The 17,725-nt window shown below is 37.6% G+C and overlaps 1 protein-coding gene across 31 annotated transcripts in view; it reads right to left on the bottom strand.

Annotated features, from left to right (window-relative positions):
* PTPN13 (protein tyrosine phosphatase non-receptor type 13) overlaps positions 1-17,725 on the bottom strand; it is a 209,702-nt gene that overhangs the window by 132,112 nt on the left and 59,865 nt on the right. For 17 of the 31 annotated variants that reach the window (XM_081581525.1, XM_081581496.1, XM_081581480.1 and 14 more), the window contains exon 3: positions 8,754-8,932. In XM_081581525.1, coding sequence (XP_081437651.1) covers positions 8,754-8,932 — 179 coding nt within the window. Of the gene's footprint in view, positions 1-8,753; positions 8,936-17,725 lie in introns of all 31 variants that reach the window. The other 14 variants (XM_081581514.1, XM_081581488.1, XM_081581470.1 and 11 more) reach the window with 1 other exon arrangement.

Consider the following 17,725-nt stretch of genomic DNA (forward strand, 5'->3'; position numbering starts at 1 on the left):
TATGTGAATTGAGCTACTTTATTCTAATAACATATAATATATAAGATTAATGACATTAAAAAATAGATTATAAACTTAATACATTTGCTGATCATCTGTAGAGTATCGGTAAATTTTATGTGTCAATCTGACTGGATGCCTAGATATTTAGTCAAACCCTATTCTGGGTATTTTTGGGAGAGCGTTCTGGATGAAAGTGACATTTAAATTGGTAAAGTGGGCAAGACAGATTGCTCTCTCCAATAGGGGTTGTCCTCATCCAATCACTGGAAGGCCTGTATAGAACAAAATGGTTTACCCACCCCCAGGTAAGAAAGAATTCTTTCTGCCTGACTGCCTTCAAACTAGGACATCAGCTTTTTATTGCCTTTGGACTTGATCCAAAATATCAGCTCTTCCTGGGCCCCGAGCCTTCTGGCCTTCTGAGTGGAACTACACCCTTGGTTCTCCTGGTTCTCAGACCAGAACTACAACGTTGCTCTCCTGGTTTGCAGCTTGCCATCTCATCTTACAGATCTTGGGACTTGTCAGTATCCATAATCACATGAGCTAATAAGTCTCTCTTCTCACACACACACACACACAGACACACACACACACACACACAGACACACACACACACAGACACAGACACACACACACACAGACACACACACAGACACACACACAGACACACACACACACACAGACACACACACACACAGACACACACACACACACACACAGACACACACACACACACACACAGACACACACACACACACACACACACACACACACACACACACACCCTACTGATCTGGTTTCTCTGGAGACTCCTGCTTAATAAATATCCAAATATGAGATATATATATATATATATATATAGAGAGAGAGAGAGAGAGAAAACGTGCAAAAAAGGTTAATTGCTATTTTATTAGGATAGTGCATTATGGGTTTGAAACTTCTAGTATTTTTTAAATCAGTTACAATTTTGTTATAAATAACTCCAGGTACATCAGATTTTGTTAAAGTAATGTATAATATCTGGTATCTAATATTGGAGAAATATTACTAATATTGGAGGGAAAGTTCTTACAGAATATAAACAAAAATGTTTCACTTTTACATTTATTCCAAATAGTCTACAGCATAAAAGTGGATAATATTTCCATATATATTATTCATAAGCCTTGAGTTTCTATTGCTTGTACAGCCAGAAACGACACAAGCAGAAAGACCAGTCATATCAAGGTGTAATTAAATTAATACAGTAACACTGCCATATTGCTAAGAGCATTTAGTTCATTTGGTTGATAAATAGCAATAAATGGGCCCTAGTTTAGTTACAGTCATTGTATAGAAGGGAGAAGGTCATAGAAGGAATGATTATTAAAACATAGGCAAGTATTTGGCCTTCATACTTTTTTCTGGTTTTTACTTTAGCAGAAAAAAAAGGAGAATATTATAGCCTATAGAGTCCAATTAACAAATACCTTCTATTAAAGATTAGCAAGCCTAGGGACTAAAAGAAGTCAGGAACTAGAAGTCTAAAAAAAAAATAACCAAAACAGGTTTTGATCTCTCTTATTTCTACTGCATATTTATTTAGCTTCCAAGGGAATTTTTGATTTTCTGATCTTTGCTTAGGCCCTATTTGTATCCAAGATCTTGGTATCTATCTGTTTCTGGTGAATAATGGAGAGAACATCTATTCCCCTCCCTTAGTACAATAGCAAGCCAGAATTTTCTTATAGAAGTGGGTGCTTTTGATCATGATGATTCACACACAGGGTTCTATGAAAAGGTAAAGAACTGGTTCTAGATGATAGCATTTATAGAAGAGCTAATTAACTATCCATTTGGTCGTTCAACATTTTTTCTGAAAGTTACTAAGCTAGGGATTGTGGCAAGATACAAGTATCTCATCCTGGGATCAGTAATACTACTATCATACACTAACATATAAGAATATTAATAGCAGACATGTACATAATGTTAACTGTGTGTCAAGCTTACATTTTACATTTTAGTTCATTCAGTGTTACAGAAAGGGAAAGTAATTTGTCCAAGGTCACACAGCTAGTTAAGTGCTAGAGGCAGGATTAAAATTCTAGCTCCTGGGCCATACTCTTACTCTCTAAACCAGGTCTTATCATCCACAGCACTACTGACATTTGGGATCTTTGCTGTGGAGAGCTGTACTGTGGATATTTATTCTGTGTGGATAACAGCAGCATCCTTGGCCGCTACTCACTAGATGCCAGTATACTACCTTCCTCCTCCTCCCACCAGCCCCCAGTTGTTATGACAACTAAAAATGTCTCCAGAAATTGCCAAATGTCCCCTGGGAGGTAAAACTGCCTTTGATTGAAAACCATTGCTTTAATCTGTATTCAGTTCAGTTCAGTTGCTCAATCGTGTCCGACTCTTTGCGACCCCATGAATTGCAGCACGCCAGGCCTCTCTCTCCATCACCAGCTCCCGGAGTCTACCCAAACCCATGTCCATCAAGTCAGTGATGCCATCCAACCATCTCATCCTCTGTCATCCCCTTCTCCTCCTGCCCCCAATTCTACCCAGCATTAGGGTCTTTTCCAATGAGTCAACTCTTCGCATGAGGTGGCCAAAGTATTGGGTGTATTACTGATCCTAGAATCAGAAATCTAAGTAGAAAGACATAGGAATATATATGTATGAATCAATTAAACAAAGAAGAAGTGGTAAATTTGTACTAGGGAAATTAAAAAAAGACAAGATTATTTCTAATTAGGGAAGAAATTTAAAGCAGGGGGAGTTTAAGCTGAGGCTTGAATACAGGTTATGTGTCCCCTTTCTGTGCTCTCTTAATATTTTGTACAGACCTACTATCCTTGTATTTTCATTATTATTATTATTAATTGCTTTTTGTCTGTCTCTCCATTACTGATACTTACATTACTACTTGCCCTTTGAGGGCAAAGACTATTTCTTATTCAATATCTCTGTAAACCGATGGCCTAATATAGCGTTGAATATCTAAGTCCTCAAGAGATGGTCATTGAAAGAATGGTTGGTACATAGGATGTGAGTATGCAGAAATGGGGGAGGGCACTCTTATACAAAAGAGTGAAGCCACAAAGCATAGAACCTGTTTAATAATCACTGACTACAACTTGTGCATATGAAAGAGAGGAGGTGAAATAGAGTTGGAATCAAACTCTGGAGAGGTTTTTCTAGGTTTCGCAAAGGAATCTGTACTTAATTGGGTAAAAAAAAAGCAGAAGGTTTTTGAAGAAAAAAAAAAGACATGATCAGAGAGGTTAATCTAACAGCAGTTGTGCAAACAGTCAAGAAGCAGAAATAAGTTAGGAGGTTATGATAAAAGTTCAAGAGAAAGGAAATGGGGACCCTACCATAGCCCTGGCAATAGGCCTGAAGAGGAGAAGATAGAATGGCTGGACCTGGGAAGATGACTTGAGAAATTTAGGCAATTAAGTGGATTTGTAGAAAGGCAGGAGTCAGAGATAGAGATACAAGAAAATGTGACATTAAAAAAACAAACAAACAAACAAAACACACAACAGAGTTGGGGAAAGAGAAATATGTTTTTTGTCTTTACAGTTATCATGGGCTGGAATATGAACTCTGAATGAAACAACTTTGTCCTATCCATCATTTTATCCCAGGACCTAGGACAGCACTTAACATAATAGTGATTGATAATGCTCAGTGGGTGCTTACTCTATGCTGGGGACTGTTCTAAGCATTAAACAAGTATCATCATATTTAGCTTTCAGCTCTATACCAGTGGTTCTCAAAGAGTTATTCCCCAGTCAGCAGCATCAGAATCTCCTGGCAACTTGGTAGAAAAGCAAGTTCTCAGACCCTGCCCCAGACCTACTGAATCAGAGATCCTGGAGGTAAGCACGGCAGTCTGTGTTTTATCAAGTCCTTCTGGTGATTCTGATGCAGGATAAAGTGTGAGAACCACTCTTCTATGCCATACCTGCCATCTACTCCTTGCTTCGAGTTCTTTTGGATATATACCCAAAAGTGAGATGCTGTATCACACAGCAGTTCTATTTTTAACTTGTCTGAGGGGCTGCCATGCTGTTTTTCATAATGACTATACCATTTTACATTCCCAAAAATGTACACAGAAGCTCCAGCTTCTCTGTATCCTCACCAACACGTGCTATTTTCTGTTCTTTTGATAGTGGTCAGCCTAGTGAGTGCAAGATGATATCTCTACAACCTTAGCATTTAAATTTTTAATTTAATTCTGTCATTAAATGTTAGACTCTGGTACTAGATAGCCCTGGAGTTTCTTCAAATGCCTGTGTATAATAACTATACTTGTCAAATTTATGGGTAAATGGGAACAAATGGGAAGGAGGGGAGAGAGGATGGATTAATAAGAATTCACTTGAGGTTTCTGCTAAGTTTCCTCATATTATCCTTCTAAAGATGACTCTTGATTTTAAGAAATATAGATATGGTGAAAGTGTTAGTAGCTCAGTTGTGCCTGACTCTTTGCAACCCCATGGACTAGAGCCTGCCAAGCTCCTCTGTCCATGGAGTTCTCCAGGCAAAAATACTGAAGTGGGTAGCCATTCCCTTCTCCAGGGGATTTTCCCAACCCTGGGATCTAACCCAGGTCTCCTGTGTCTCCTGCATTGCAGGCGGATTCTTTACTGTCTGGTAGGAACCACAATTACTGATTCTTACACTGTAAGTTTGTGGCAATAAACACTTAACCTAAGATCCCTTTAGTTCACCAGGAATATAGTACAAATCCCTGGTGCATGTCCAGTAATCTTGAAGAGAAAACAAAACGAGAATTTGATTCAGGTTCTAGTCCTAACAAAATGATTTCAAAAGAATTGCCAAATTAACCATGTGCCAAGCAAGTAGGAAGTAAACAATTACTCACTGAAGGGAAAAGCCAGAGAATCAAAAAGATTCATGTGACCTGTATAAACTTGTCTAGTTATTTAAATAAAGGGGCATGCTATCTGGAAAAGTAAAATTTTAGGGCAAATAAATGCAAAGTGTCTGTATTATACAGCTGGTGGTAAGGTAAACTTTTTTTCATACAACTGAATATGTACAGTTTACAAAACAAGTTTCACTGAACGAAGGAAACATTTTCACAGGTCAAGATCTTACTAAGTATTCTTTATTATTCATAAGCTAGGCTTTAAGTATCATACATTTAAAAAATAATTTCATATACTATCAATAGCAAGCATTTGTTAAGAACAAGTTAAAAATGGCATATCCTTAACTCAGGAAACTATGAAATGCCTTTACCATCCTCTTTCTCAAGATGTCAGAATATAGTTGGCAACGTTGTAGGAATGGAACAATGCCCATCATATCCCCAACACTTGATTCTGAACACCTAGCCTAATAATAGGGAGGCTTCAATCACTTTCCCCAACTCAGGATCTAACAGTTGTACCTAAATACATGGGAGGTTTACTGTCTGGGTATTCTGACATCGCAGGGCAAACTGCAAAAGCCCTCAGCAAGTCAGAAAAGCACTCATGCTCCTAGTAAGCAGTTTTTCAATTGTGGATTTTAAATGCCTTGTAGAAAGAATTTTCTGCGAAATTTTTTCTTAACTAGAGAAAACTTACTTATAATTCAGCAGCAGTTCTTAAAACTAAGATATCTGTGACTCTACTGCAGTGATTCTTAGTTTTCCTTAGGTCACCAGATCTGCCTGAGAGACTGATAACCCAGTTTGAGGGACACCCAGCCCCCAAAGTGCTCAGACACATAAAACTTAGTACATCATTTGATTGGTTTGTAGATACCCTGAAGCTCAGTTAAGATTCAGAAATCTCAAGGGTTAAATAATTTACACACACATCATGCCTATCTCCAATATTCTAATTAACTTCTATCTTTAAAAATCTTATTATTAAAGGAATCACAGAGTATACAGAATGAACGCACACTATTTAAATATACATAGCTATACATATGCTATTCAGTTTAATAAAACACTACCAGTATAAATACCTTCATGATATAAAACTATCCACACTGTACATACTATGTATTAAACAAAGTATTAAACAAAGTTCTTTGCAAATACCTCCTTGCACGTAATGGGAAATTTCTTAGGGTTAATGCCTTAAGCATTACCTCCACCTCATAGCTATGGTTTCTATTCACTGGTTGCTTTGCATCTACCTTCCCAAATTCTTACGCAGCTCACGGAATATAAAAGGTACATAAAACTGGATTCTCGACCAATTCTCATCAGTCTTATTTCAGATATATAATCAGTGGCTCAAATCAAGATGCCTTCCTCACATTAGAAAATCTGTGTAAAAGGCAGGTTTGGTTTTCTGTATCATTGGTTCTGTATCTGCAGATTCAACCAACTGAGGATCGTGTAGTACTGGAGTATTTACTATTAAGAATATTCACATGAGCGGGTCCATGCAGTTCAAATCAGAGTTGTTCAAGGATCAACTACATGTCAAAATTTTAAATGCACATACTCTGATTTAACAATTTTACTACTAGGAAATTAGTAGGTTAGTTTTTGTACTTACATGCACTGATGTATGAGAAATGATATCCATAGCCAATTCTGAATTCTCCAAAGTTCCCTATCTATGTTATCACAGCTTGGGAATTCCCTGGTGCCCCAGTGGTTTGGACGCTGTGCCTTCACTGCCAAGGGCCTTGGTTCAATCCCTAGTCAGGGAACTAAGATCTCACAAACCACGTGGTATGGCCGAAAATAAATAAAAATTATCACAGCTTGCTACACATAATACATATATTTATTCCAAAATTTCTTTTCAGAGCCTTGACAATGAAATTAGATCTTCAAATATCAATGGCACTGCTATCCTCAGACTGGATATTCCTATCATAAACATTTCCTTCTGCATTGTTTCATCAAATCAACTGTGAAACTCTTTCAGCTTTGCTTCCACTATAATCCAATCATCCCCACCTTTATATCCCCAAGGCCTTAAACAATTTTTACTCTTTCCCTCAGATTATTAAAATGCCCCAGTTAGATTCCTATATAGTTTTTCATCTCATTTATCCACTTTCATCAAACTTGGAGGTAACAAATCACATCACATCACTCTCCTAAAAATATATCCCAGAAGAAAGTTTAAGTTTCTAGTATTCACTGTCTTCTTCATTCTGACCTGTCGTCTCCCTTTAACCACAGCCTTCCATGGAGCGGATGCTGCAGCCTAACCAGTCTGACCAAACACTCCCCGTCACAGGGCACGATCTCCTACTCTCCGGACTGCACAACAGCAGCAACTCTGAGTGGAATCCCCATTCCTGCCCATTTTCAATTTTCTAAATTCTCAGTTCAGTTCAGTCACTCAGTCATGTCAGACTCTTTGCGACCCCATGGACTGCAGCACTCCAGGCCTCCCTGTCCATCACCAACTCACAAAGTTCACTCAAACTCACGTCCATTGAGTCGGCGATGCCATCCAGCCATCTCATCCTCTGTTGTCCCCTTCTCCTCCTACCTTCAATCTTTCCCAGCATCAGGGTCTTTTCAAATGAGTCAGCTCTTCCCATCAGGTGGCCAAAGTATTGGAGTTTCAGCTTCAGCATCAGTCCTTCCAATGAATATTCAGGACTGATTTCCTTTAGGATGGACTTCTAAATTTTAGCTACTCTTCATATGCCAACACAAATGCTACCTTCTCTGCCGTACCATTCTAAACTGAAAATTGCTCCTCTTCTAAACTCTGTCCCTCTATACAGCATTTGTTTGTATTTACCTTATTTTTCTATATACACTGATCAGGATCCATCTTCTAGTTATTTATGTATCTTCCTCACAATCACAGTGTTTTATACATAGCAAGCATTTAATAAGTATTTTAAACCTTGAATAAAGGCTCACATTTTTTTCATGTTTTTTCTTAGATCTATACATTTTTATAAAATTACTTTGAATTCTTAAAATAAGTATGAACTTCTTGGAATACACAGTCATTTTATTTTTTAGTTGAAGCATACTATAATACCTGGGGGCTTCCCTGGTAGCCTAACTGGTAAAGAATTCGTCTGCAACGTGGGAGACCACGGTTCAATTCCTGGGTCAGAAAGATCCCCTAGAGAAGGGATAGGCTGCCCACTCCAGTATTCTTGGGCTTCCCTGGTGGCTCAGCTGGTAAAGAATCCACCTGTAATGCGGGAGACCTGGGTTTGATCCCTCGGTTGGGAAGATCCCCTGGAGAAGAAGGCTAACCATTCCAGTATCCTGGTCTAGAGAATTTCATGGATTGTATATTCCATGGGGTCACAAAGAGTCAGACACAACTGAGTGACTTTCACTTTCACTTATACTATAATACTATACCATATTATATAAGTTATAGGTGTACAATACAGTGATTCACAGTTTTTCAAGGTTATGCTCCATCTATAGTTACTGTAAAATATTTGGTTATATTCCCCATGTTGTACAGTGCACCATTATAGCCTGTTCTATACCTAATAGTTCGTACCTCTTATTCCTCTTCCCTTTTCTTATCCCCCCTGACTTCCCTCTCCCCACTGGTAACCACGAGTTTATTCTCTGTATTTGTGAGTCTGTTTCTTTTTTGTTTCATTCTCTAGTTTGTTGTATTTTTTAGATTCCATATATAAGTGATTACATGATTAGTTCAAATCCAGTGAGTGTTTTTCAGAGGGTTGATGTAGGGTAGGCCAGTGTCTACTTTTTCTATGCCCACCAAAACAAAATCAAGCCCAAAAGAAAAAAACACGAAACTTAATGTTACCTTTTCAACATCGGAGAGAGAAGTGAGTGACTGACTTTGAAGAACCTCTGGTGCAGTGAATGCGCGAAGATCCTGATTGGAAATATTTTCATCTGTAAATGACACGCTGCCAGATGGCAGTAGCAGCAGAGACCATGGAGAAATGATGAAGCCAAGAGCTGCCGGGTCAGCTATGCTTACTGCTTTGTAACCGCACAGAATGAAAAGGAAAAAAAAAAGATAGATGTTTAAAATTAAGCCATTATAGATCACTTAAATGAATATCCCAGCATAGTTATAGATACGTGCAGTTACATACACTAAATCAACATGCTATAAAAAGAGACAAGGATTCATGCATCTACTACTGTTAGCATTATCAACAACCATAGATCTGGATCTGGCTTAATCTTTCAAACTTAGACTAGATGGCAGATCTCAGAAACCAGAGAACGTTCATTGTTAGTCATAAGATTGAACTTGGTTCAAATATTCCATCACAGTGATACAGAAATATAAGTAAGAATCAACAGTCCTTAGATCTATACATTTTTGGTGGTAGGGGAAGGGATCACGGATTCCTTTGAGAGTTTGGTGAAAACTATGATCAAGAAACCCTTTCAAGGAAACTGCCCATAAATATAAAATCCTATAAGCAAAAGGTGTTCATGGATCTCCTTAGAGCCCATTTATGGATCCCAGGTTGAGTCCCTGATTTACACTATAGAGCCCTGAAACTGACAGAAAATAATTCCCTTGATAATTCATCAGATTTAGAAACAGTCAAGTTTCCAGCTAAAATGAAAATCTCTTTTTTGCATCAATATATATATTTGCCTAGTTTCCATTTGTTTATCATTTCAAAGAATTTCAGGTAGCTTATATGCTACCAAATGGGATCAATGGGGTCGCTAATTTTGTTTTGTTTAGATGTTTGTTTACATTGGCACCTAAGAGTTCAGTTTAAGCGTATTTTTTTAAAAATCCTTAGATTTTAGCAGGCCTCCTCTAAAAGTAAAACTATATACACTAAGCTCAATAAAACAGACTTATTAGAGGGAATTTTATTTTGACCTCACATTTCAAAAGGAAATTAATATAGGTTTTAAGGTAACTGCTAAATGAAACTGAGTTACAGACTCAAGAAATCTCTTACAGGAAAGTCACAGAAGGCCTCTGACAGACAGTGACATTATTATTCAGTCTGAATGGGTTATACTGCTATCTAACTCAAATCATAAGAAACTGACAGAAGCCTATGGAATAGTTTATCAAATATACAGTAAGTATACTTTCCTAAAAACAACTTCTATTAGAAGAGAATCATTGATCTTTTCTGACTTTTAAACCTCTACCTGTGGTCAAGATTCTAATCATCAGAATTTGACTTATGTTGATAAAAAAGTAAACTATTAAAATTCATTTCTCCTCTGAAGGTTAAAAAGGCAACTACACATTCTCCTACATTCTTATGAATTTGAAACATGTCTTTAATAACTGCGTCAAGGAAGAGAAAAGTGTTTGAATGCATCTTTAGTCAGTTGGCGTACCTCGTGTTGCCCTGAAGCCGAGTTACAGATCAGTGGTCCTCATATTTCAACTCAACCACACATCAGGTTGCTAAGAACAAGACTCACAATTCTCATGGCAAAATAAGTTTCAATGAATCATCATAGCTGTTAAGCCTAGGTATACTGTTGCTTTTCAGCCACTTTACACATTTTCTTTTTAAAGCTTCTTCTGGGTATCTCATGCACAAATACCACAAAATTCAGCCAGAGAAGAACTCAAACCAGGCAGAACAATATTTTCTTTGGCAAATGTTGCTATGCATAATATTGAGATTTCACGTGTGTCACAGACTTAATAAAATAGTCTACGATCAATTCTTTTCAAATTAGCAATTAAAGGCCATTCCCTTCCCCAGGGGATTTTCCTGACCCAGAGATCGAACCTGGGTCTCCCACATTGCAAGCAGATTCTTTGCCACGGAAGCCACCAGGAAAGCCCAAAGAGAACAAACACTAGAACAATTCTGCAGGTAATGCACTGATACCTGGTATAAGATGATGCTGGAACCACAGTGGTAGCGAGAACCTGTTAGATTTTGGTCTCAGTAACAGGAAGGATGGTGCGTCATCAACTGAGAGTGAGGAGACTATAGGAATAGCATAGGTTGCTGAGGCAGGGGCTGGGAGATAGTGGTAGGAATTCAGCTTTACTTTGGGACCTATTAAGTCGAAGATATCTGTTACATATTCAAATGGAGGTGTCAAGTAGGCAGTTGGATCTGAAGTCTGGGAGAAAGATCTGAACTGGAGATATATTTTGGGAGTCACTGCCCTAAGAGATGGTATTGAAATCTTGTAACTGGATGAGATGAACAAAAGTGAGTTAAGATCGAAAAGAAATCAAGAACAAAGATTGTGCCCTGGGCTACTCCAACATTAAGACCACTGCTCCTTCTCAGTCTTTCCTTCCAGCTTGCTGTTCTTTTCTGGCACATCCACACCAGTATGGCGTCACAATTTCTCTCCTACAATTCTTTCGTGCATCACTGTCAAGCTCCACTTCACCATTTTAATTTTTTATTTAGAAGTCTTTCTACCAAGTGGCCCAGCATCCAATCCTGAACCTAAGAGAGGAAGTTGAAATTCCAACTCTCATGCCTAGTTCCTGTCAACCTTATCTGGGGATGGAATTATGATTTCTGGTATACTTATTGCCATTTGAATTTATAAATTATTAGGGATCACAGCTAATACAGAAGGAGGTGTGCCATCCAGAAGTCTAAATGCTCTGTCCTGTCCTGCCGTTCTCGGTGTTGGTATCCACTCAGATCTCTAGTGGCTCAGTGGTAAAAGAATCTACCTACAATGTAGGAGACTGCCTGCAATGCAAGAGACATGGGTTCAATCCCTGGGTCAGGAGGATCGCCTGGAGGAGGGCATGGCAACCCACCCCAGTATTCTTGCCTGGGAAATTCCATGTAGAGAGAAGACTAGTGGGTTACAGTCCATAGGACTGAAAGAGTTTGACATGACTTAGAGACTAAACCACCACCACACTCTTCCTCCTTGCCGCAGGCAACAGACTGACCCTACCGTCTTCTTTACAGGGTGGCACACAACAGAAACTGCTGCAGGTAAAAGTTATCTACAATTGCTTATACCTTTGAAATTAAGTGGTTTGTTTATTCACTTATCAGCACAATGAAGGTCAAAAAAACCACACTGACAAGAAATGTATCTTTCAATTTTTGCTTTAAACAATACATTTTTGTTAGTTTTTACTGAACATCTAAATTCTATCATTATTTTAAGTAGTATATATATATCTAAACATAATATTCGCAAAATTTCAAGTCATTTGCTCATAGGTGTTGTTGTTTGGTCACTAAGTTGTGTCTGACTCTGCAATCTCATAGACTGCAGCACGCCAGGCTCCTCTGTCCTCCACCATCTTCCGGAGTTTGCTCGAATTCATGTCCATTGCTCAGAGAGTCCATAGTATTATTGGAAAGATAACAGGTATTACAAAAATAAAAATAAGGTTGAAAGTATAAGGTATCTAAAAGGGAAAAAAGAATATAAAAGAGGATTTAGAGGCAATCACTTCAGTAACAAAGAAGAGAGAATTATTATTATTTTTTTTGTATGTGCCTTTAAAATGAGTACAATTTGACCTTGGCTAAGGGGGAGATTCCAAAAAGAGGCAGCCAAAGCAAAAGCATGTGGGCAGGAAATTATTAAGTTTGTACAAGGAACAGCAAGAACCTGGAGCAGAGGAATGGTAGAGAGCAGTGAGAAACACAATTACCAAGGTGGGTCATATTTTTACTTGTTAAAAAACACATACAAAGGAATGACACAATATTATCACTGTTCTCAACTGCAATTTTTAAATGTCTGGTAATAAAGTTAAAGCAGCTGTGACAACAAACTACTCTGTTGTCAAATTCCCAAAACACACACACAACATTTAAGCACTATGTTCTTTAGAAAACAAACCACAAAATATAGTTTTCAATAATTTAAAGGGTTATGCAAACCTTTGTGTGAGGAAATTTAGAGTCCTGGCTAAAATCTGTCTAATTCACCCTCCTTCTCTAACTAAAAGAGAAGAATTTAAGGCAAATGTATTCAAAATCCCTCAAAGAATGCTAACAAAAGATTTAAAAACAGAATTCAAGAAGCTTGTAATTTGGTGTTCCATAATGTTTTAGTTGTGTGATGACTGTCCTCAAGAATGCTGTTGTTATGAAAGAGTAAACCTGATGTGAACCGATTTCAGTACTCAAATGGTTCTATTTAAAGACTTTTACCAACATTCCACAGAAAAGTTGCTTACTCAAAATATTATGCAGTTACAGGCAAACTTAGAAATAAGCAGAAATCTGATATGCAAAGAAACATTTTAGCATTTCTTTCTGATGTGCCTTTAAACTAAGACATATCTATACATTTTCCTTGTACTAAGGGATCTTCTCATTTCCTTTAGATTGTCCACTTCATTTTATTTTTTGGCTTTCCAATTACAGTATAAAATTAGAGAAATGATCATAACTGGGTAACAAACATAAGGCAAAAGAACTGAAAATATTAAGAAATCACCTAAAAACTCAGAATAACAATGAAACCATTTTGACCCGAAAAGTCCTTTGGTCTATTTAAGCACATATTATGAGCTTCCCTGGTTGCTCAGTGGTAAAGAATTCCCCTGCCAATGCAGGGGACACAAGAGATGCAGGTACGATCCTTGGCTCTGGAAGATCCTTTGGAGTAGGAAATGGCAACCCGTCCCAGTATTCTTGCCTGAAAAATTCCATGGACAGAGGAACTTGGCAGGCTACAGTCCATGGGGTCACAGAGTCAGACAAGACTAAGCAATTGAGCACACACATGCATGTTCTATTACAGTACTTGGCAAAAATCTATGCAGAGTCCACTGTTCCAAACTCTGAAGGATCTGATGAAGTCATTCAATCATGCAGAATTCACTCATAAACTCAGCTCATATGTGCATTAAAAAAAGACACATGGTGTTAAATCAATGATCTGGTGTAACAATGCACAAACAGAAAAATACACAGTTTAGAATAAATCCCCTATATTTTAACATTTTCTTAATAGCAAAGCTTTGTGATTCAATTAAGATTCACTGGAACAACAACAACAACAACAAATGGTGGGGGAGAGGATTCAAATAAATAAAATTAGGTATGAAAAAGAAGTTGCAACTGATACCACAGAAATACAAAGGATCATAAACAACTAGTCCAATAAAGAGGACAATCAAAAAGAAATGGACAAATTCTTAGAGAGAGACAACTTTCTAAGACTGAACCAGCAAGAAATAGAAAATATGAACAGACCAATAACAAGTACTGAAATTGAAACAGTAATTAGAAACTTGCAAAAAGCAAAAGTCCAGGACAAGATGACGTCATAGGCGAATTCTATTTAACATTTCAAGAAGAGTTAACATCTATACTTCTGAAACTCTTCCAAAAAATTGCAGAGGAAGACTCCCAAGCTCATTCTATGAGGCCACCATCACCCTGTTACCTAAACCAGAAAAAGATACCACCAAAAAAGAAAACTACAGGCCAGTATCATTGATGAACATAGATGCAAAAACATTCAACAAAATACTAGCAAACCAAATCCAACATCATGTTAAAAGAATTGTACACCATGATCAAATACAACTAACCCCAGGTATGCAAAGATTCTTCAATATCTGTGAATCAATCAGTGTAACACATTAACAAACTGAAGAATAAAAAACCATATGATCATCTTGAAAGATGCAGAAAGTTTTTTAACAAAATTCAATACCCATTTAAGATAAAATCTCTCCAGAAAGTGGGAATAGAGGAAACTTACCTCAACATAATTGGAGAAGGAAATGGCAACCCACTTCAGTATTCTTGCCTGGAGAATCCCATGGACAGAGGAGCCTGGCAGGCTACTGTCCATAGGATCACAATGAGTTGGACACAACTGAAGTGACATTGCATGCACGAACCTCAACATAATAAAGGCCACATATGACAAACCCACACCTAACATCATTTTCAACAGTGAAAAGCTGTTGAGAAATCTTTCTTTAAGATTAGGAACAAGGCAAGGATGTCCACTGTCATCACTTTTATTCATAGTTTTGGAAGTCCTAGCCACAGCAATCAAAGAAGAAAAAGAAATCCAAATGGGAAAAGAAGCAAAACTGTTACTGTTTGCAGATGACATGATATTACACATAGAATATCCTAAAGATAGTTCCAGAAAACTATCAGAGCTCATCAATAAATTCAACAATGTTTCAGGATACAAAATTAATATACACAAATCTCTCGTATTCTTATATACTAACATCAGAAGAAAAAGAAACTAAAGACATAATCCCATTTACCACTGCATCAAAAAGAATAAAATACCTAGGAATAAACCTCCCTAAAGAGACAAAAGACTTCTACTCTAAAAACTATAAGGTGCTGATAAAAGAAATTGGAGATAACACAGATGGAAGAATATACTTTGTTCTTGGATTGGAAGAATCAATATTGTCAAAATGGTTATAGTATCCAAGGCAATGTACAGATTCAATGCAATCCCTATCAAATTACCAATGACACAATGAGAACAAAAAATGCACATAATGAGAACAAAAAATTCTAAAATTTATATGGAAACATAAAAGACCCCAAAGAGCCAAAGCAACCCTGAGAAACAAAAATAGAGCTGGAGGAATCAGACTCCTTGACTTAAGACTATACTACAAAGCTACAGCAATCCAAACATTATGGTACTGGCACATAAACAAAAGTGTGGATCAGTGAAACAGAATAGAAAGACTAGAAATAAACTCATGCACCTGTGGTCAAATAATCTATAACAAAGGAGGCAAAAATACACAATAGAGAAAAAACAGTCTCTTCAATAAGTGGGTAATTATATATAAAAGATTGAAATTAGAACACTCTCTAACACCATGCGCACAAAAATAAACTCAAAATGGATCAAAGATCTAAATGTAAAGCTGGATACTGTAAAACTCTAACAGGAAAATAGGCAGAACACTCTTTGACATAAATTGCAGCAATACCTTTCTTGAGCCACTTCCTAAAGTAATGGGAAAAAAAACAAAAATAAGCAAATGGGATCTAATTAAACTTAAAAGATTCTGCACATCAAAGGAAACCATAAACAAAGCAAAAAGACAGACAACCCTCAGAATGGGAGAAAATATTTGCAAACGAAGTAACAGACAAGGGATTGATTTCCAAAATAAACAAACAGCCCATGCAGTTCCAGGTCAAAAAACAAGCAACCCAATCAAAAAATGGGCGGAAGACCTAAATAGACATTTCTACAAAGACAACATTCAGATGGCCAACAAATACATGAAAAGATGCTTAACATCACTAATTATTACAGAAATGAAAATCAAAACTGCAATGAGGTTATCTCCTCACACCAGTCAGAATGGTCATCATAACAAAACCTACAAACAATAAATGCTGGAGAGGATGTAGAGAAAATGGATCCCTCCTACAATGTCAGAGGGAATGTAAATTGATAGAGCCACTGTGGAGAACAATATGGAAGTTCCTTTAAAAACTAAAAATACAGTTACTATCAGTTCAGTTCAGTTCAGTCACTCAGTTATGTCTGACTCTTTGCGACCCCATGCACTGCAGCACTCCAGGCCTCTCTGTCCATCACTAACTCCCGGAGTTTACCCACACCCATCTCCATCGAGTCGGTGATGCCATCCAGTCATCTCATCCTCTCTCGTCCCCTTCTTCTCCTGTCCCCAATCCTTCCCAGCATTAGGGTCTTTTCCAATGAGTCAACTCTTCACATGAGGTGGCCGAAGTATTGGAGTTAATATTACTCAGCCATCAAAAAGAATGAAATAATGCCATCTGCAGCAATAAGGATGAACCCAGAGGTTACCACACTAAGTGAAGTAAGTCAGACAGAGAAGGACAAAACCTCATATGATATCATTCATATGTGGAATCTAACCTGCTTAAAAAAGAAACAGAAATAGAGATATCAAAAAGAAATTTATGGTTACCAAAGGGGAAGGGGTAAATACCAAAGGGTGGGGCAGGGATAAATCAGAAGCCTGGGATGAACACACAAACATACTACTATATAAGAGACAGACAGTGCAAGAATCGACTCTATAAGACAGGAAAAGTGACAGTGAAAGTTGCTCAGTCATGTCCGACTCTTTGTGACCCCATGGACTATACAGTCCATCGAATTCTCCAGGCGGGAATACTGAGCTCTATTCAATGTTCTGAGATACCTACATGAGGAAAGAATCTTAAAAAGATAATGAATATATGTATATGTGTAACCGAAATACTCTACTGTACACTGAAAACCAACATAACACTAAATTAACTATATTTCAATTAAAAAAAGATATATATATATATAAAATCACTTTTGTGATTACTTTGGCCACCTGATGTGCAGTTGAGTCATTGGAAAAGACCTTGATGCTGGGAAAGACTGAGGGCAAAAGGAGAAGGAGGGGCAGAGGATGAGATGGTTGGATGGCATTACCGACTCTACGAACATGAATTTGAGCAAATTCCTGGAGATAGTGGAAGACTGAGGAGCCTGGTGTGCCACAGTCCATGGGGTCGCAGAGTTGGACACAACTTAGTGAATGAATAACAACACACATGCACATATCTGTAAGACATACATATAATCTGTATTAGTAAACTAAATCGGTTATGACTATTAAAAGCAATAGGGCTTAAATGACTGAACAATATGAATAGAAGGCAGCAAGTATCAAAGGATTTGTCTGTCCTCTTTTTCAGCAAATCTCCTTGGCCACCTGATCAGCATTAAGGAAACAGCTGCAGAAACATTTTTCCACTGCATTCTTATCATATTCTGAAGAAACTGCCCATGTTGTTCCTTTCACATATTAACTTTCCCCTCTCTCATTTTTCTTCAGTG

This window comes from Giraffa tippelskirchi, chromosome 1 (assembly GCF_054371585.1).
Source record: "Giraffa tippelskirchi isolate mGirTip1 chromosome 1, T2T-mGirTip1v1.2.pri, whole genome shotgun sequence".
NCBI lineage: Eukaryota > Metazoa > Chordata > Mammalia > Artiodactyla > Giraffidae > Giraffa > Giraffa tippelskirchi.